Source organism: Pectinophora gossypiella, chromosome 3, assembly GCF_024362695.1.
Source record: "Pectinophora gossypiella chromosome 3, ilPecGoss1.1, whole genome shotgun sequence".
NCBI lineage: Eukaryota > Metazoa > Arthropoda > Insecta > Lepidoptera > Gelechiidae > Pectinophora > Pectinophora gossypiella.
This window is the reverse complement of record NC_065406.1, coordinates 15,006,620-15,029,547: the sequence shown is the minus strand read 5'-3', so window position 1 is coordinate 15,029,547 and position 22,928 is coordinate 15,006,620. Positions and strand designations below refer to the sequence as shown.

The following is a 22,928-nucleotide window of genomic DNA, read 5'->3' as shown; positions in this document are numbered from 1 at the left end:
TGGTGTCTAACGATGTGTAATCTGTTAGCATTGTCTCATAGAATTCAGATGGTGTCTAACGATGTGTAATCTGTTAGCATTGTCTCATAGAATTCAGATGGTGTCTGACGATGTGTAATCTGTTATCATTGTTTCATAGAATTCAGATGGTGTCTAACGATGTGAATCTGTTAGCATTGTCTCATAGAATTCAGATGGTGTCTAACGATGTGTAATCTGTTAGCATTGTCTCATAGAATTCAGATGGTGTCTAACGATGTGTAATCTGTTAGCATTGTCTCATAGAATTCAGATGGTGTCTCACGATGTGTAATCTGTTATCATTGTTTCATAGAATTCAGATGGTGTCTAACGATGTGTAATCTGTTAGCATTGTCTCATAGAATTCAGATGGTGTCTAACGATGTGTAATCTGTTAGCATTGTCTCATAGAATTCAGATGGTGTCTAACGATGTGTAATCTGTTAGCATTGTCTCATAGAATTCAGATGGTGTCTGACGATGTGTAATCTGTTATCATTGTTTCATAGAATTCAGATGGTGTCTAACGATGTGAATCTGTTAGCATTGTCTCATAGAATTCAGATGGTGTCTAACGATGTGTAATCTGTTAGCATTGTCTCATAGAATTCAGATGGTGTCTGACGATGTGTAATCTGTTATCATTGTTTCATAGAATTCAGATGGTGTCTAAGGATGTGTAATCTGTTAGCATTGTCTCATAGAATTCAGATGGTGTCTTACGATGTGTAATCTGTTAGCATTGTCTCATAGAATTCAGATGATGTCTAACGATGTGTAATCTGTTAGCATTGTCTCATAGAATTCAGATGGTGTCTAACGATGTGTAATCTGTTAGCATTGTCTCATAGAATTCAGATGGTGTCTAACGATGTGTAATCTGTTAGCATTGTCTCATAGAATTCAGATGGTGTCTAATGATGTGTAATCTGTTAGCATTGTCTCATAGAATTCAGATGGTATCTAAGGATGTGTAATTTGTTAGCATTGTCTCATAGAATTCAGATGGTGTCTAACGATGTGTAATCTGTTAGCTTTGTTTCATAGAATCCAGTTGGTGTCTAACGATGTGTAATCTGTATTTTTTTATTGAAAGTGTCATAGTCAATAAATAGCAAACGCTGTCTTATCTAGCAATAAAGAATCCAGCACTGCAGTAAAAAAAGCTCGGAATGTAAAAGAATGTTAAAATGAAACGAAGCACAAAAGGCGAAAGAATGCGTGAAACGATTTCTATGACAAAAACGATTGAGCCTCGATGGCTTTATAAATCCAATTGAATAGTACGTGAATAGAATGTTCATGTTCGTATAGATATGTTTATTTAATTAAACGGCATGTTTCGGTGTTACCATTTAATATAATAAAGCTTTTGAAATGAGTTTATGCCGTGTTCCAGCCGCGTACCACAGATAACATAATGGCTGTAAAGGTGAAAGTTCAGAGCATGTTAGCCGCAAGCAAGACAAGGCTTTAGAGCGAGGCTTTTGGAAAATAATAGTATAATTACGTACTTATTATTATAAAAAAAACACTATAATTATAAAATTAGGCCCCAACCATCATACTCATTGTTACTTAATTTCGTATTTAGGTAGATTAAAATTCAAGAATAAGTAAAAAGGAAAATGAGATTGATTCTTTGTCATTAACAACCTCTGTTTTCTAGTGGTTAGTGCGTTGGACTCAGGTTCAGGTTTGATTCCCGATGGAGATATTGTCGAAATCGCTTCATGAGCCTTTGTTTCGTAAGAACATAACAGGCTTGAATCACCGTGAAATGATTGCGGGCTTCGGAGAGCGCGTTAAGCTGTTGGTCCCGGCTAATAAGCCGTGAAAAAACACTTCCAGTATTCACTGGAGTATGCTCCATATCCCCTATGGTCGATTGAGGAGAGGCCTGCATCCAGAAGGGGGACGTATTATAGGCTGTTTATGTTATGTTTTTTGAGATTAAGGGTTCATTCATTTCTTACGGATAATGCGTCGCGTATTTTAGGTTGCATAAGCCTTTTTTTACTTTTTTTTTGACGTGACTTATTGTAGATTTGCCACAGATGGCACTAACTACTTGGCCAGACAAATGGGGAGCGCTGAAGGCTCTCACCCGGTACAACGTTTAAGACAACAGGCCTGAGGGTGCCCAGTTGGGCGGTCGCAAAACGCGAAAGCAGATAAATGTACTTATAGAAAAACTCGACCGTTCATACTCAACCGATGATACGTTAGTGCGACGGATGATACGCTCGACGCATTTTCCTTTGATATGAACAGACCTTTATTTTTGATCATCTTAGACTGGCTTCTATTTCTAGAGCATTTTAAAATTTATATTTGACCCAGTCAAATGCCCAATTCTTCTTTGTCCAAGTTTTTTGCATCGTATTGTATTTCGCATTAGTATTTCGTTTACAAAATGGGTATTAAAGCAGTAGGCACAATTTACGTCAATTATCATCCTTTGTGTGGAGCAGTTGCGTAATTAAAACGGACGCCATTATAATTATTACAGACCGAAGTCCACGCTGTCACAGCAGCGGGACAGTAAAGAGGATACCTCAGGCCATAATAATACATAAATACATAAACTCACGCCTATTTCCCATTGGAGTAAGCAGAGACTATGGAAATCCATTTGATTCGATCCTGATATACTTCTCTTGCTTCCTCCATGTGATTCATCCTCCCTCCTAGGGAGGGAGGGAGTCAGGGGCCTATGACAGCGCAGTAATAACCCTGACACCAGGGTTGATGGGGTTGGTAATCCACCTCACAATCCACACGACAGAGAATCTTTATTCTGTGTTTGAATCCTTGAAGAGTGCTTTAGTCAATAACCTTAACTAACTGTCGTCAGTTTATCTAATAAATGTTTGTGGTACGTTTTACAAGGTGTCAGTATGTTTAGCAAATATGTCATCATCAGTTGTAATCTCTGGCACGGAGCCGCGTGTTCACTATAGTAAACAATGACCGTCAATTATACAGGGTGTTAGTGACACCCAGTGTCGGCCCCAGCAAAATATTCAGGTGGCGCGAGACATCACAGTGGCGCCTCTTAAAATACAGTTTTTTTCGATTAGTTACCACCGAAATAGTTACCGAAATTAGTTACTAACCTAACCTAACCAAAATCTTTAAAAAATGTCGTTTACGGCCATCCATTAAGTATGAGTTTTATCTGGACACTAAGAGGTCTAATTCACAGGTCAGGTGTGCCCAATCCCGGTGGACCCGTCTTGGATGATTTTGCGCCACTGATGACAACGTACCGAATACTGAGGGGAATAATTCAGCTGATTCTGAATTAGGTAATATCAAGTGGAATTTTCCATCGGGATCCGAACCTGGATGTCTGGATCATAAATCAAACGATCAACCACTGGACCACGGAGGCCGTCGAAGATCGCGAAAAGCGTAGATGATTTTGGTGTTGCTTCAAGCTGTTTAATCTGCTTTGGTCTAACAAAAAGCTCCGTAAGGCGTGGATCTTGCGATGAATGTTATCTCTTGAGTACCCCAATTGGGATTATGGACTGTACATTGTGTTAGTAACAGAGAAACATAACTACGTAACACCACTTTAGTTATTTTTATTACTTGCAACAAATACTTATATAGTATATTATTATGAATATTAATATAAGGGTGGACGTAAATGGCAGAGACCACGCGCAAATTGCGCCCGTATTTCGCGGGCGAATAAAGAGCCGATTTCCTTTTCCGAGTCGTTATAATGTTATTACATTTGGTAGACGAAAGTCGGAAAGAAAAAAAACTCCGGAGAATCGAACTCTGACCTTTCAACGTGAGACGCTGTACGTCCGATTGGCACGATCCATCATTGCTAAGTCCTCGTAACGTATTACGTACATTTCACCGCATAAATACACGTGTAAAAGTTATCATTATGAAAGACCAATCCGCGTTAAAACGGCTCACTAGGCTTCCCGATTATTTAGTTCATATAATATTGCATCGAAATACGCTTAAAAATACTTAAAAATATCGTAATATTGGATAATTCCGGAAATTGCGGCACTGAGATTCCGGATCCCGATGTCTCTCTACATAAGATGCAACTGTGATCCATTAGGAAAATGTTTCATTCAATAAAACAGTTGCAACAGATCACGTGATCGGGTGGTAAAAGTAATCACAATTGCTTAATTTCATCGAATTCTTCATGTGATCCGATGGAAACTTATTGTGTGATCCGATGCAACCGACAATGGATTACATGATCCGTTGGATATAATCCAATTCCCTCCTGGTGGTCTAAACGATGACTCGAAAATGTCTAAAGATGACATAATTATTTACTTTTGTTGCCGTTAAATATTTTAAATTCACAATCTTGTAGATAAGAGAAAATTATTCACATTTTATGAATCGTTTGTTTTTAAAACCGACAGAATCTAATAATAGATCTATTTATTCAAACATCGCAGGCTTCATTTTGTTAGATAAAGCAATGAATTAAGAACTTTGTTAGAGTTACTTTTGTTCTTTAAAATTAATAAAAGATGAGACTGCTGGACTATGAGCTTTTATAATGCTGAATATTAGTCCTTAGAAAAGGTTTAGTACGATCTATTTTTTTTTTGACGTGACTTATTGTAGATTTGTCGCAGATGGCATTAACTACTTGGCCGGACAAATGGATAGCGCTGAGGGCTCTCACCCGATACAAAATTTAAGACAGCAGGCCTGAGGGTGCCCATTTGGGCGCGCTCGGCTAAGGCATCGTCGTTTGAGAGGAAGAATACTCGTATTTGAAAGAATTAATCAACCCTAGAGGGTTGATTGCGATAAGCGCTGAATGAGGGAACGTCGTCAATGAATGTGGAGGAAGCAAGAGAAGTGTGTTCCTGTTTATCCCGGTGGGAAATGTGTGTGTATGTATGAATGTATATATATAGGGAATATATAGGGAATTGGATTATGGTGTGTGTGTGTGTGTATTTATATATATTTTTATTTACGGTATTTTTTAGTTGTGTTGGTATCATTATAATGTTTATTACACCATCCCGTGCTCCAATGCATAAAGAAATTGACAGAAATTGCTGTTAAGCAATAAGGCCGCCTATTGTGCTTATTTTTATTCGTATGTTTATGTCCTTTGTATATGTCGTTGTGCAATAAAGTATTATTGATTGATTGATATAATAGGCGATATTTTATGTATGTAAATATTACTATCTCGAATATTATACCAACTGTACATATTTCACGGTAACCTGCGTCGGAATATAGCCACTACCTAACGTTTGTAAGATTTATTCGCACGCTGTATGGTTGAGTCATGGACTTTTTGATATAATATATATTTAAGATCTTTTGTACCACTCTAGAGCGAATAAATTTTATTTCATTTCATAAACAAATATAAAAGATGCATATGTCTGTTATCCATGAAATTAGAATGTTAAAAGGACGATCTGTACAGCGCCACCTATATTATTTTTGAGGAACGTAGCCTGGAAAGTCCCCATTACTAATTAAGTATTATAGTATTAGTTTTCTATAGTATATAGACACCCTGTAACTTTTAGGTCAGACAGGCAGTCGCTTCTGTAAAAAACCGGACGTTTCAAATCTTCACGTAAGCGGTCCTTGTTAACACGGGATAATGCTAGGGAGATAGATATATACACCGTCATCATCTCAGGCCTTTACATCTTTATCAGATGATTCAAACAGCGTTTCTGTGGCAGCTTTTAAAATGGCTGTAAAGTCCAATGCGAGAGCGACAGTAGCGGCCGCACGACTGGCATTGTAGTTGAGGGTTACTAGATGGTACAGGTGGTAAATCGGCCCTCTCACTTCTGTGTCGCCTCTCGCGCTTGTCGGCTAGATTCTGGACCCAGGTTTTATCGTGTGCTTTGCACCCATCGGCCAAAGACGTCCTCCACTTATTCCGGTCACTGGCCAGGTCCTCCCATTTATCGGGGCTGATCTTAAAAGCAAGCATGTCACGCTTTGTGCAGTCTTTAAATCGCAACAACGGCCTTCCCACCTTTCTTTTTGCAAAGGCAACTTCGCTCAACAGGGTACGTCGTGGTAAGCGGGTGGCGTCCATTCGATGCACCGTATAACTGTTCTAAAAGCTATAAAAAATGCATTCTCATTAAAGTTTAAAATTATCCTCTATTCTTTTCTAAATTGACATCCTTGTGGTTATTTATTACATAACCAGCGATGTAGCTCGTTATTCTCCCCGCGTCAGTTTCGGCACAGATTAGGTAACAGTTACTATGTAAGTTTCGACACAATCTATAAAAGTCCGTTTCTTATAGGCATTTTTCTGACAGAGAATCGACACGGTACATTGGTATCTTAGGTATAGCTAGGTAATAAACTGCAGGCCAAGGTCACGGTAAATTCTTGATTGAAATTTATAAAAACGGATCTCAACTAATAGCAAAGAGATTCCTTTGAAGGAGATAATTCAATCACAGTCTGACGGAGATCGCGGTAAACAGAGATTCGGATAAGATAGCAGTTGTGTACAATGATATCTTAGACTAGCGTCTACAAAGTGTAGGTCTAAGCCCGGTGTTATGAAAACCTCTTAATTTTCTTTCTTTCTTCTTCTATTGTGTGGGTTGTGAGGTGAATTACCAACCTCATCAACCCTGGTACCAGGGTTACTATTGAGCCGCCAAAGGCCCCTGACGTGGTTCATGTAACGACTACTTACTTACATCAGTAACCAACCGTGACCAACGGCTTAACGTGCCTTCCGAAGCACGGATCATCTTACTTTTTGGACAATCAGGTGATCAGCCTGTAATGTCCTAACCAAACATGGGACCACAAAGTGTTTGTGATATGTCCCCACCGGGATTCGAACCCGGGACCTCCGAATCGTGAGCCTAATGCTCAACCATTGGGCCAAGGAGGCCGTTACCACTGTTCTTTCTTTGCAAACTATTCTTTCTATTCTTTCATCTCAGCAAAAAGTCTTTTGTACCAAAAACGTCGTGGTATTCTCGTGCGGTGGTAAAATGAATGGGTTTTGTAGAAAAGCCATTTGAAATAAAATACTATGTACCTAAGATTTGTGATTTCTCTTGTGTAATTTGGCGATGAGTTTCTGGGCTTTTGTGATAGTGGATGTGGAGGTTAATGGTTTGTTTTTAATAAGTAGTGAATTGTGTTCTTGTTGTGTTCACAAAAATGTTTTTATTTATTTAGATAAGTATACCAACAGTACACATATTGTAAAGTTATAAAATGCAAGTCTTAAATTAGTTTTTGTATATGTGCTCCAATTACAGGTACACATAGCATTCATAATTACAACAACAAAACGTTTCGGTTCGTTTTTATGACGTCAAAGTGTTGTTCAATGAGAACTAATAATTATTTTATAGATCTGCTTACTTATCCATTGTACTTATATATTATTTAATAGTTTTTAGTTTTTTTTCTCTATCGCTTCACTAACATGATCTCACAATAGAATATTAATTCTACTTTCAATGTCGTTGATCACATACAAGTTATTGTTATGTTACTTGTATATTTAATGTAACTTCATTGCACAGCCATGAAAGAAAGTGCATTTCTTCGAGGCAATGACGTCATAAATCGTCTGAAACAGACGTATAAGGCCAATGATGATGATGATGATGATGATTGTCGTGTGATATGTGTATAAGTGTGTCTGCAAAGGAAAAAAAGTGTGAGACTAAATTTGCAACTATAACTACAACAATTATTTATAACTGTACCTTAATTTATACACGATAAACATCTTTATCTTTATTTTTCTTTTGAACATAAAGATACTTACTTATTATTTGTTTGCACTTACTTACATTTGTGTGAGATTGCGTTGAGCTGGTTACTTACCTATGTAAGTGCCTATCACTACGTTCATTACGGTATGTCGTCAAATCAAATTAAACTTTAATGTTTTTTGTTTATATAGTATTTACCCGTGCTTTAGAGAAATTCACAAAGAGAAATTAAATCGGAAAAATGTGACTCGGACGGGACTTACACCCACATTTTTTTTCTTTTTTTTCTAGGTAGTATTTGAAAATAAGCTTTTGTAGGTTTCCCTCAGATGGAATTAACTAAGTAATTGACCGGACAAATGCGAAAAAGACGACAGGATTGCGGGAGAAAGATTCAATATTAAAGAAAAATAACAAAAATTTCAAAAATATTTATTTTCAAAATTGACTTACAAAGTTAGCGCTTTTTGAACGTCAAATATTATATAACATATTATGTAACTAGCTGTAAAACTACTACCACATCGGAATCGGGAAAAACGTGGCCAGAAAACCTCCCAGCACAGGGCCCTAGTCCTAATTAATTTTATAAGATAAATGTAAATTATGTAGGTTGGTGATAAATCGTTTCTTTTTTACATAATTCCCCAATAATTTCGAACCGATATTTACTTTGCAAAAGATCATCGACCTACGAACATCACAGTCGACTGAACACTGGCATGGTTCCAAGAAACTCGCCAAAGACATTAGTATGATATAAAAGACTACGAGAATATATTGCATTCATCGTAATACTTACTTGATTGTTTTTTTTTTAATTATTCCAGCTGTGGTAGCTCAGAGAAAGAACGCGCTTGCTTTCTAAAGAAAGTCGTCGCGTTGTTAGGCGTCACTCATAGTAACACCTTTAATTATAAGTATTATGCTATTATTAGTGACGGCCTCTGTGGTCCTGTGGAAGAGCGTTGGGATCACGATCCCCGGATTCAGATCCCGGTGGGGACATATCACAAAAGTCACTTTATGATCCCTAGTTTGGTTAGGACATTACAGGCTGATCACCTGATTGTCCGAAAGTAAGATGGTCCGTGCTTCAGAAGGCACGTTAAGCCGTTGGTCCCGGGTACTACTTACTGATGCAAGTAGTCGTTACATGAGCGATATCAGGAGCCTTTGGCGGCTCAATAATAACCCTGACACCAGGGTTGATGAGGCTGGTATTCCACCTGACAACCCATACGTTAAGAATAATTATAAGTACTTAAGTACATCAATGTACGTCATATTTTTGGCGGGACAGTCCCACGTAGTCGCGATTTTATCCTGAGCAGTTAGATGTTGTCGCCGAACGAAATAAACACTCTTTTGATCAAAACTCTTTGGTTCACTCCTTTAAAAGAAACATAATGGCAGACATTTTTAAAAAGAAAACAAGACAGTTGACTATCGGAAGCGAAAAATGATTGGTCGCGGTTGAATGAAGTAAAATTTGATATGACCAGGCTGTATGGCTATGTTCCTTTGCCTGCTCCTTTTCGGGGCAAATTTAACAAAAAAACAGGCTTTTTGGCGGGAAACGGGAACGGGACAGTTGCTTTCTTCATTGATAATGTAATTAATTAATACAAAGTGGTGTTTTGTGATTAATGATCGCATTAAGTTAGTCGGAAGACATTCGCGTGTGTTATTATATCGGAGTATTCAATAAACAAAGTGTATCTGCCTATTTTCGCTTCGTGCCAGGAAGCCGCTTCATAACTCGAAAGTTTATGCGGACTTTTGAGTTAACTCGTTTGGGGTTCGGAGTAGGAGTCTACTCCGAGGGTGGGAGCTTAGGTTTCATCATCATCACCTTTCATCATTTCATTATTCATCAAGAAAATAAATACGTAAGACATGGCTGTATGGGCATAGTTCCCTTTGCCTTACCCTTCGGGGAAAAAAAAAAATAAAAAAAAAAAAACAAAAAAACAATGGTCCTAAGATCACTTCTATTCCCCGTTGGCGAACGGAGGTATGGTTGAACTACAGGTACTTAATTAGTACTTACTTATTAAATATATAAATAATAATACCTTGTGTTGTCATAGTTTTCTAATGTGTCCCATGTATTCTTGACGAAAAAAATTAACAATCCCGCTTTGTTCGAATAATAATCTGGCAACACTGGACATGCACCAATCTTACGAATGAATATATATATAAATAAGAGCGAACCACCAAGAGATCCAAAACACAAGACATAAATGAAGGTAAATAACTTAGTTCGTGCTGGAATGATGGGAATCCTGCGTATTATAACGAGAAAGGTACAAGTATGCAGGGATTGTCTGGAATGGCTCGCGAATAACTTAACCTACCCAGTATAGACGGCGAAAAGTCCCCAAATGAATTGCATTTAATCAGGGCCGTAGCTAGGATAGGTGGCACCCCTAGAAATGAAATTATTTTAATGAGAGACTTTCCAGGTTACGTTTTCCAAAGAGAATATCGATGACGCTTCACAAATTTGCCTTTGTTTAACCTTCTAATTTCATGGATAACAGACATGTTGTGCATTTTATCTTTGTTTTTGGGTCACCCTTCACCCTTGTTATTACACCCAGGCACAATACATCTTCAAAATAAGCAATATAGGTAGCAACATAATTCTATAACTTATCTGTTCCAAATATCAAGCATCAGTTATTTTTATACATGCCTCTGAAAGTGCATTATATTTTTGACATTTAACATGAATTATGTACCCGAGCAATGAGATTAGGTAATTAGGTATCACGTTAAATTATTTACGAATTTTAATAATGGCAAAATGTAATTAGTGCGACATTTTGTCACGTTTTTCTATGACGTCATAGTGTGCTTTTTTTCACGTTAAATTGTGCGGCGCGTATTATCGTATTTATGTGTTCTTCAAGTGGGTACCTACCAGGCGTCCCCCTTCTATGTCAATGCCTACAACCCTGGTAAGCGCTTGAAGAGGTTAAGAGATCGTTATAATAATATCTTTTATTGCCGTTCGTTAATTAAAATGTTAATGATCATCAGCCTCCATGGTTCATTGGTTAGAACACTGGGCTCACGATATGGAGGTCCAAATTCGATTCCCGATGGGGGCATTGTCGGAAATGTTTGGCTAGGACTTTACACTTAACAGGCTGAATCACCTCGCTGTCGGGTTATTGACCAATATAAAATTTTGAGAGGGTTTTTTTCTGCTTAGGAGAATAGAATATAGCGGCCTCTATCGGAATGGTATCTATTTTATTTCTTGTTGTTGTCACTTAGTCTTGTCAGGTTAAGAATGCAATATCAGAAGAAGGAAAAAATGATTGGGCTTCTTTGGAAAGGTTGGAAGGCGCGAAACTCGTACGTAGCTGCTGAGAAAAATGGTGCTACGGACGTGAGTTGGCTAAAAGTCGTTTACATACTTACTTAATGCATTTTTTTTTATTTGTGTTTCTGATTCTGATAACCTTTCCCTTTAAAATTGATATACATTATGATATATAATTATGTATATAGACTTAGTTAAATAGTTTTTCGACAACAAATCCTGAGGTGATTTTGCAGTCCACTACTGTACACTCAGGACAAACATGGCCGTAAAAAAACCCTAGGACAGAGTTTGATAGAACTTTGCCAGAATCATAGGACAAGTATAAGCTATCATTACATGCAAGTCTCACTAGTGGAGGTTCTTGGACCAAGTTCCAAGTTGCTGATAAGCTTATAATATGCAATACCGTAATGACTTGCTAATGATGACGATTTCTTGCAATAGGCAATAGCTTAGCCGGTCTCTATCGGAGAGGTGTTTATTTATTTTTCTTGTTATTATCACTCAGATCAAATTCCGGAAGCAATATGAAAAAATCGGTAAGATACTTTTGGAAGGGGTAAAAGGCATGAAACTTGAACTTAGCTACCGAGAAACAATGGCGCTGCAGATATAAATTGACTATAATTCGCTTACAAAAAGTTTTTTTTTTGTTTTTTTTTTTTATGTTTCGGATTCTGGAAAAGATCCTCTTTAAAATGATATACAATATGATACATAATTATTTATGTAGACTTTGTTATCCAGCAACAAATCTTGAGCCGATTTTAGCTCCCACTGTATTTTATCACATTTTTAGCCAGGACAAACATGGCCGTAAAAAAAGAACCCCGGGACAGAATCTGATAGTACTTTGCCAGATTCATAGGGAAAGCATAAGCTTTCATTACATATAAGTCTCATCAGTGGAGGTTCTTGGACCAGATTCGCCCATTCTCCTTTTAGATACTTGTCGATTACCCGTATTCGAGTATCCGTTTTTTCCTCTTCGGCGGCTAAGAAAAAGGCAAGTTCTTATAACTTATTAAGAGGTGTCTGCAGGTATCGGGCCAAAAACGCCGCTTAACCCCATTTTGTCCGACCATCTGAGGCGAATCCACATTGAGTCACGTAAAAAATCTTAACCCCACTCGGGTGGGTTTGTCTCGGTTACATTCCGCTTAGAATAAGAGCTAAGTATATATTTTAAACGCTTTTAACCTGTCGAGTTGTGTACTACCAGCGTTCAAGTTCCGAGAAACTCCTATTCCCAGCTCTAATGGCAACATTAATAGGTCATTTGATCTTAGCTAATGTTACCTTGCATCGGAGAGTAAACTGACTTGCAATGTAGGTGGGTAGTTGATGTTGCAGTAGCTACTATTGAAGTTTAAGTTGGGTTTGTTGATCATAAGATTATTATTCTGCTCTCTGCCCAAAGTAAAGCCTCGTTTGCACGGACTTATTCATTCAAAGTTTAACAGTTAGGCTCTTATTGGTGTACCTATCTCTCTCTTTTTTTGACCTCTTTGTATGACAAGACGTCGGTCTTTTATTTTTATTGGGAAATACAAAAAAAAATCATGCTACTTTTTAGCATGGAGAGGAATGCTACATCCATCATATAAGAAAACCAGGTATGCTTAAAAGTGACAGCTAACATTTCAAGGTTAGCCCAGCTGACGTCATACCGCCCTGTGCGTTGCCATTTCGTAAAAAATAAATTACCCACGACCAATGTTTTTATATTTACTTTGCAAAGAAATGAACTTTTTTCTTTTACTTTTAGTAAAAGATTTACTAACAGTTTTAATGATTTTTATATACGTGACAATTAATAGTAATTAAATACATTTGTCAGTAATTCGCTTAATTTCCAATAGGTAATAAAATTTACGCCCTAAGAATGTTGTAAATACCAATTTAATGGTAACGCTTACGTCATCAATGGGCTAGCAATGGCGGCTTGTCATAGGATTGAGCATATCTGGTTTTCTTACACCGATAGAGCATGGCTCTTAAATTAGTGATGATGTCGAAAAATAAATTTATGAAAGTCGAATTAAAATGAATAGAGATTATGAGAAAGTTCGGTGAGGTGTGGGTACTCAGTTCATCTTGCGATGGATGTACCACGGGCTACCCCAATTGGGATGTAGTCGACAGTCCATAATAATAATAATCTGCAATAGTCCTACACGAACCGTGGTTTGTCTTTGGGTGCATTCCCATACAGGGATAATCGCCGGTTGGTGTTACAACACATTTAGATTAAATTGTCTTAAGGAGCCTCTACGTGTTGGCTTCGACCCCACGCACGCCTTCCGAAAGTCCGGGACTCCATAGGCCCGAGATATGGAAATGACATAAGTAATAATAAGAAAATAATGACACAAATAATAATAATAATAAAACACAATATTAGCCACAAATTTACAAGGCATTTACAGGATAAACTTGTCGCTAAGAGCGATCTCTTCTAGACAACCTTCGGCGGATGATATAGTACACTTGTACAGCTGCAGTGTGGCGCGCAAAAAATAATTATAAAATAATAGACATATTTTACTTATATATTTATATATATATATAAAGAATAATAGGAATTAAGAATTAGTTAAGAAGTATAGAGTCCCAGAGTAGTTACATGGAATAGCTGGCGCCAAGGAAAAAATGTTTAATTACAGACTTCTAGGGAGTTGAGAGTAAAGCTTAGATTCCTATACAAGATATATTTTCGTAATCGTCAATTTAAGAGCCACTCTCGTCAAAGGCCAATTCTTTGACTTCTTTACAGTTACTGTTTCATTTGTTCCATGTAAGCACATTACAGAAAGTAAAAAAAATACTATAGCGTTCAGATGTGCATCTGTTTATTTTTGATACGGTGCACCAACAACAGTGCATACACAAATACAAAATAAAATACACATAAGAAAAACAAAAACGTCTTTAACGGCTTAAGGGTTACAAACATTTCCATACATGTTTTTATATTAGACACTGTTCTTCAATCAATCAATGAATAATTCTTTATTACACAAAAACATAAACTCAGGACATATACAGACGAATAAAATAGGCACAGTAGGCGGCTTTATTGCTAAACAGTAATTTCTGCCAAGCAAACTTAGGGTGAAAGAAGTTTATGCATTGGAGCGCGGGATGGACATACCTACATACAACTTATACAATATAATATACAGGGTGTTAGTGACATTGTAACAAATACTGAGGGGGATGATTCAGACTATGATTCTGGGTTAATATCAAGTGGAATTTTCCAGCGGAAAAATATTGACATTTTTAAGTTATTTTCAATTATTTTCAATCTATACTTTGGCGATGGAAAATTTCACTTGATATTAACTCAGAATAATGAGCTGAATCATCCCTTTCAGTATTCGTTACGATGTCACTTACACCCCATACAAGTACATACAGGTAGCCATACAAGTAGGTATGGGTGTTAGTGATGCCGCAACGAATACTGAGGGGGATGATTCCAACTATGATTCTGAGTTGATATCAAGTGGATTTTCCTGTTGGAAAATTCATGAAAATTTTAGTGTTTTTTTTAATTATATTCCGTTTTTCAATTCGTCGTTCCACTCGGAGCATTCCGTCGGAAAATTCCACTTGATATCAACTCAGAATCATGGCCTGAATCATTTCTTGAGTTGATATCAAGTGGAATTTCCTGTCGGAAAATTCATTATTTTTTTTCTTTTTAATTATTTTCAGTTCCATAGTTTTGCGACGGAAAATTCCACTTGATATCAACTCAGAATCATAGTCGAATCAACCCTCAAAGTTTTCGTTCCGATGTCACTAACTGCCTGTATAATAGATTTAATGAGAATAAGAAAATTATTTCAATGTTATGCCTGGAGGTAAAGCGTCTCTCTCTTTCCTTCCTTGCTTTTTTGCTTTTCTGTTTTTGACACTACAGCAATAAATAGCGAAGCCACCTCCTAGCTCGCAGTAGACCTCTGTCTCAAATACTAATGGATCTTGAGTGTTGCATCTAGCTGAGTGATGACATGAATCGAGGCTCTTACTTCGAAGAAGTCAAGGTTTAACCCTTAGTTGGCTGTCTATACCTAATAGGCATCTAATCTTAGTCTACGTTACGTAGAATAGACTAGTTTCTAACTAAGGTCAAAACAAGAAATTACTATGGAATTTTGTATGAAAAAGCACACTGTGACGTCATAGAAAAACATGTTAAAGTGTCGCACTTATTATTACGTTTTTCTTGATTGAAATTCATAAATAAGTTATTTTATTTTATTTTTTATTTTTATGTTTATTGAGAAAACCAACAGCATTATAAAAACATATTTAACAACACTTATTATCTAAACTTAAGCTATTTATAGGTTTCCCTAGAGTTCTGGAACATCGTTATACATTTTTAAAAGCGAAGCTAAACGAAAGAGGCCAGAAAATTATTTTTTGAAAAGAAAGTATCAGTAAAAATAAAAATATGAAACATCTTAGCATGGTTTAAGGCTAGTACCCAAAAATGATAATAATAAGATTGGGAGTAGTGTGTGTCCGAGTGTAAGTGTGTGTATGTCTGTGTGTGTGTGTGTGTGTATGTGTGTGCGTGTGTGTGTGTGTGTGTGTGTGTGTGTGTGTGCGCGTGTGTGTGTGTGTGTGTGTGTGTGAGTGTGTGAGTGAGTGTGTGTGTATGTGTGTGTGAGTGAGTGTGTGTGTATGTGTGTGCGTTTGCATGTGTGTGTGAAGAAGTGTATGTGTGAATGTGGTGTTTATATATTTATTGTATTACACAATTACATAATTAATGTGATTCCCCCTAGCAGTAGCAGCATCTTAGCCGTTAAATAGAAACAGAAAATGTTTTCGTTAGTTTTAGAACTGACTTTATTTAGTAATCTGAATTTCATAATTTATCTTCAACCTAGTACACGATCCAATTGCTAAGTGGTAATTTTCAGCGGCATACCTTCGTATGTAGACATTGAATAAAGAACACTACATACTTACAGAAGGGATACTTCCCGTCTAGTAATGGCCGATTGTTGCATAAAATTAAGAACGTAATTTTTCGAATTATTCGAAAGATCATTCGTAATCGAACGAAAATTGATCATTCAAATGATTTAGCAGCTAAATTACTCAATTGTATAACAATATTTTATGTTTATTTATTTTTTTAAAGAATATCTAGGGCGGCCCTGTGCCGAGGTTTTTCTTGCAGCTTCTTTTGCCCGGCTATACAGGTTGTGAGAAGCTGCAGTAGTTTTAGGCGGATGAGACGTTCGTTATGCAAAAATTGACGATTCAAAGTGTAACTATGTTACCCATTGAACTAAGATATTTTTGAATTTGAATTTGAAAAAAATATGTTTGACCGCTAAGTATGTATGTATGTCTATTGTACCTACGTGTGTTCACACCTAAGTTCTAAACCACCTGTCCGAATTTGAATAATGAGGTCTCACTAGAAACGTCTGGAGTGTCCGCTGGCTAATTAAACGTAATTATTGAGTAAATAAAAGCAAACCCGCAGGGTACGTTGCACGCTTTAGTTGAGACACTTTGAACCTGGGGAAAAACAAGGTAGTTAATATCTTGAAAAACATCCCTTACAGGGATGAAAAAAAAGTGCGCCCATTTCCCTGATTTCCGTAGAGTGGGCGCGTTTCGTCGTATTTGTTCACTGTTTAGTTTCTAATTATTTTTCCTTTGTTATCTTTACCTATTTTAGTAGCAACTTATGTAAGTCATTAGGTAATGAGGGATTTTCCAGGCTACGTTCTCAAAAACATATATAGATGGCGCTGTTGATATTTAACGTGATAATTACCTATTTTCTCATTTAAAATAAAATATAAAGCGGTCAAGTGCGAGTCGAACTCTCCCATGAAAGGGTTCCGTAACAGCAAGTAACATATAATATAAAAGTAAATTACGGTTTACGATTTATGATGTATTAAAAAAAACTACTTACTAGATCTGGTTCAAACCAATTTTCGTTGGTAGTTTGCATGCTAATCTACATCATATATTTTTTTTAGTTTTATCCTCCTCTTATTTTAGAAGTTACAGGGGGGGGGGGGGGGACACATTTTACCACTTTGGAAGTGTCTCTCGCGAAAACTATTCAGTTTAGAAAAAAATGATATTAGAAACCTCAATACCATTTTGGAAAACCTATCCATAGATACCCCACACGTATGGGTTTGATGAAAAAAATTTTGTAGAGTTTCAGTTCTATGTATGGGGACCCCCAAAATTCATTGTTTTTTTTCTATCATTGCATAAAAATCTTAATACGGTTCACAGAATACACATATTTATCAAGTTTCAACAGTATAACTATTATAGTTTCGGAGAAAAGTGGCTGTGACATACGGACGGACGGACAGACATGACGAATCTATAAGGGTTCCGTTTTTTGCCATTAGGCTACGGAACCCTTATAATGGCAGAAGCACATATGTAGGTATAAAAAATATTATAATTACTTATAATCTATATTATTAGTATAATTTTTATCATTCATAATATATAGGGTGCTAGTGACATGGTAACGAATACTGAGGGGGATGATTCAGACCATGATTCCGAGTTGATATCAAGTGGAACTGTCCGTCGCAAAAATCATTTTCTATTTAGTTTTTTTTTAATTATATTAAATTCTATACATTTGCGATCGCAAATTCCACTTGATATTAGCTCAGAATAGTGAGCTCAATCACCCCCTTCAGTATTTTGTTACAATGTCACTTACACCGTAGAGACCGTAGAAGTAATAAACAGGTACCGGGCCATACAAATGCGTATAGGTGTTAGTGACACCGTAACAAATGCTGAGGGGGATGATTCAGACCATGATTCTGAGTTAATATCAAGTGGAATTTCCCGTCGGAAAATTCATGAAATATTAGTGCTGTTTTAATTATTTTCAGTTTCATGTCATACTTTTGCGACGGAAAATTCCACTTGATAACTACTCAGAATAAAAGTCTGAATCATTCCTCAAAGATTTCGTTACGATACCACTTATTAGTGATACCTTATATACATTGGGGTACGAAATAATTATTTCTTTCTTTCATTATATTAACGTTTCTATAAACATTCCAGCCGGAGAGAAAAGAAAACTCGCCTAGAGCTCTTTAAAACATTACGTTGTCACAAAGAATAACAATCTCCGTTTCTGTTTTTATTTTTTCTAGTCGTAGAATAAAAATATAGAATACTTAGATTAAGAATTCTTTGAATAAACAATAGATACTCTCGGTTACCTTTGTGAGGAAAGAGAAAGAATAATAACTTCAGCACGTGTTGTTTTTTAATTATTTCTGTGCAAAAAACTAGAAGCACCAGCGCAATAGATAATATCTTATCTCATTATGTAAGTAAGTAAAATTTTTATTTCCTCTCCAAACATACATGTGGCGTGGAGCCTAAACTATGATAATACCCTGTGTTTTAGTACTTCAGGCCTCCACCAGAAAGTCTTTGCAAGAGAAAATAACAAAAATAGAAAAAACGTAAAACAAATAAGTAATAGAAAATACAGTGTGTGTGTCTGTGTGTGTGTGTGTGTGTTGTCAGTGTGTGTATGTGTGTGTGTGTTGTGAGTGATCACGTGTGTGTTATTACATTATGTCTATCTCGTCTATTTAATAACATCTAAAATATTAAGTATTAAGTATATAATATTATGTATGCTGTACGCTGCCAGTATTGTGGTCTTATGTAAATATGAACGACTAGCTGTCCGTCCACGACTTCGACTGCAAAATTTTATGCTTCTAACTTATAATGACAAAGTTTCAAAACTTTCAGACCCCGTTTTTTACCCTGGGATGAATTGTCAAAAATACCATCTTAGTCACTGACGTCACTTACGGAATCTGCGTGCGAAATTTCTGCTTTTAACTTAAAAAATGACACACTTTCGTCTCCTATTTTTAACCCTTTCCAAAACATACAAACATACATTAACTCACACCTATTTTCCACCGGGGTAAGCAGAGAACATGGAATTTCACTTGCTTCGGTCCTGACACACTTCTCTTGCTTCCTCCACATTCATCAGTCGTGTCATATACGCACTTCGGTTCAGAGTAGATCATACTGAACCATTTCTAAGGACATCTCCAATTTGGTTAATGGACGTCTTTCTAGGTCTTCCTCTGCCAGCCCTACCACGCTTTATATACCGCTTTCGTAATCCTATTATCCTTATCCAAACCAACTTAACATTCCCTTCTCAATCTTAGTCACTATATCCTCTTTTACACCACATCTCTCTTTTATCATACTCTTTCTGACTCTATCACTGAATTTAATATCGCAGATGCTACGCAACGACCTCATTTCTACGGCATTAATCCTAAGAAGTAGCCCTAATGAGAAGTAGCCCTAGTGAGAAGAAGCCCAAGTGAGAAGTAGCCCTAATGAGAAGTTGCGAAAATGAGAAGTTGCCATAATGAGAAGTAGTTCACTTGCGAGTCGATTGCCATAATGAGAATTAGCCCTAATGCGCCTAAATCCTTTCAAGCATCTTTCCTTTCCAAAATGAAATTAAATAAAATAAAATTAATTTAATTAAATTTTTAAGTCCTCACTTGTGATATTTAAGGCATTTTTGTGCGAAATTTGACAATGAATGACAAAGTTCCATACAAACTTTCTCTTTTTTAATCCCTTTTCCCAAAATCTCGTCTTAGTGAACATGTACAGCCATGAGCAATATAATGTATCCAATTTAGGACTCTGTCGCACTAACATATATGACATTTAGTGAGACTTACAGTTCAATTTGTCAAAAAAGTTAATGTGACATGGTACCAAAGTGTAAACATATTAATGCTCGTGACCGTACGTTTTCAACTCCTAGTAGTTGTACTTTCTGAGAGAGGCTCAATAGTAACTGTGGACGGTAGCCTAAAATATTGTATTGTTTTTTGAGAGAAAAGTGACAGGTAAGCGTTGTACCAACTGGACTACCACGGCTCTACGCAAAAAACTGAAAACAGAAATTTAAATGACCATAAACTTAAAAAAGGCCATAAACAAATATAACTTGCAGGTATTAAAATAGTATACCTAATATAGTTTCCGAAATAGCTCATATTCATATTCATTTATTTCGTAATAGTTATATTACATGTCATATGGAAAATATAATAATACAATAATGGTACTTAAGTAGTAAGCGGTAAATTTGAAAGTTAAAAATTCTTCAAAGCTATAGAAAGTGTGTTCGAGTAGCCAGCATTTAAGCCTACTTTTAACACATTTCAATGATGGCGCGTCAACGATTGATTTAGGCAATCTGTTATACACGGTCCTGTCACATGAGTCAGTTTGCTGGACTTGGCGAGTCTGTGTCTGACAGGTTGGAGTCTATTCGTGTGCCGTAGCGTTTTTACGGCCTGGTCCCCGCGCAGTCGATACCCGTCAATATGTGTGTATACGTTCTCAATTTGCATTTAAGCCCTGGATGCGTCATTACTTATTACCGACAGTGACGTTCGATGAATGCCACAAACCGCAGCATTGCAGGCAAAATTTTCAACTCCTAGTACTTGTCCTTGTACTTGAAAAGAGAACCATATTGAAGACTATAGAGAACCGGAGAGGAAATATGATTGGCCACCTGATACGACACGATTCATTTATAACAAACATTATAGAAGGAAAAACTGAAGGGAAGAGAGGAAGGGGTAGACCTAGGATAACATTTATGAAACAAATAAAAGAGAAGGTGCAGGCGTGTCGTATCGGGAGGTGAAGGTTTTGGCGGGAAGAAGAGAGGAATGGCGATTACTCCACTGACAAGAGCGCAGCAGTGTTGCAGAGAGTACTTGTACTTTCTGAGAGAGGCTCAATAGTAACTGTTAGCCTTAAATATTGTATTGTTTTTTGATTTATAAATAAAGTAACGGTTACCAAAAGAGGAGCGTGTGCTGTCAGGGTTGATGAGGTTGGTTATTACTCTCACAACCTACAGCACAGAAGAAGTTACAATAATAAAACTTAGCATAAAATCGATGGTACGCAGAGCGTTAACGTCACAAGCAGACAGGCGTTCTATTTCTAAATGCAGCCTCTCTATTGTGACATGTGTCAAAACCTGTGGAAAATAAAAAAAAATACGACATATTTCTGTCGTATTTTTTTTTAACATAAGCTCACGACTATATCCCAATTGGGGTAGTCAGAGGTATATCCATCGCAAGATGAACTAAGTACCCACACCTCACCGGGGATCCTGTTAGACCAACGCAACATCATAAATAGGTGGTGAGCCGTATCGCCTTCTGTGTGAGTGATGAGTCAAAATATAACTCATTGGTGTAAGAACTCCGGCCAAGAAGTTAATGCCATCTGCGGCAAATCTACAATAAGTCACGTCAAAAAAAAAAGGTGTAAGAAGTGCGGGGGGTTGTAATAAATAATTGAAAATAAGCATAACATAAGCTCACGACTGTATCCCAATTGGGGTAGTCAGGGGTACACGCGTCGCAAGATGAACTAAGTACCCGTTTCAGCCAGGTAAAAAAATGTGCTCTAAATTGTTACCGGCATTGAAATGAATTGAATGAAATCAAAGTTTTGTTGAAGAAAATCACATCAGAATGTGATTATTTGTTTGTTATTTGATTATCTTTAAAGGCAACATAAAGCAGGCCTAACGGAAAGCTCGGTGAGGTGTGCGTACTTAGTTCATCTAGCGATGAATATACCTCCTACTACCCCAATTGGAATATAGTAGCTTATGTTATAGTGGATTTCAGTGGTTATTACCTAGGCTCTTATTATTAGTGTATGCAGGTCTAAAGTCAGGCAGTCAGTGAGTATGTGGGTCGGGCGCAGTATCATCTGTGAGATACCTCCGCGCTCAGATAGATATACGACACACGAAACGCTTCGCCTCTTGCTTCTTTCTCTTTCCCCCCACAGGCAGTAAAGTATTAGAACAGCTATTTTAGTAAAGTAAAAAAATAAACTTAAGTACCCGTTTGTCTGATTGTTGCAGCCCGTGGTCAAGGAGGGGTACCTGATGAAGCAGACGCGCTTCCAGCGATGGCAGCGCCGCTACTTCCGCCTGCGCGGGCGCACGCTCTACTACGCCAAAGATAAAGACGTGAGTCACTCAAGCATGTATTTGAGAAAGGACCAGACTCCACCAAAACGGAGCGGAGAGTTCTCATACTACCGCAGCACGCACTTATACTATCTTCATCTCCCTAGCGTTATCCCGTCCTTCACGGGGTTCTCTTACCTAACCTGAAAATGTGACAGGACTGTTGTTTCACATAAGCGCCTGACTGGCCTTCCAAACAGAAGGGAAAACAAACCCAATTGCAGCTTAAGTCACATACGTCCTACGATTTGTCGGTCCGGCCAAATAGTTAATGCCATCTGCGGCAAATCTACAATAAGTCCCGTCAAAAAAAAAAGTTTCGGTTTTTAACGATGTTTTTCGTCATAGCTGAGCACATGAATTATTTAACATCAAACATTTCAAATCATTAATGTTGGCTCGTGCAGGATTTGAAACTGCAACTTCACATTTGACATTTATGATCCAAGCATGAATTCGAAAACAAATTCGACAATCTGTGACCTCAAAGTGAGAGGCAAACGTTCTATCAACAGGGCTCTACGTAGAAAAATGAAAACAGAAATTTAAATAGATGAGCATATACTTAAAGCAAGGCCATAAATAAATATAACTTGCAGGTATTGAAATCTTCTTCTTTGCGAGTCGATGGCGATCGAAACTAAATTTAAAAATATATTTATTTTTAAATAGTATACCTAATAGTTTCCGAAATAGC

The 22,928-nt window shown here is 37.1% G+C and overlaps 1 protein-coding gene across 1 annotated transcript in view; it reads left to right on the top strand.

The window, feature by feature from the left end:
- Positions 1-22,665, top strand: part of LOC126379607 (diacylglycerol kinase eta-like) — a 30,398-nt gene extending 7,733 nt beyond the window's left edge. The window contains exons 2-3 of the mRNA XM_050028430.1: positions 22,124-22,231; positions 22,639-22,665. Of these exons, the coding sequence (XP_049884387.1) occupies positions 22,124-22,231; positions 22,639-22,665 (135 nt within the window). The remainder of the gene's footprint in view (positions 1-22,123; positions 22,232-22,638) is intronic.
- The last annotated feature ends 263 nt before the right edge of the window (positions 22,666-22,928 follow it).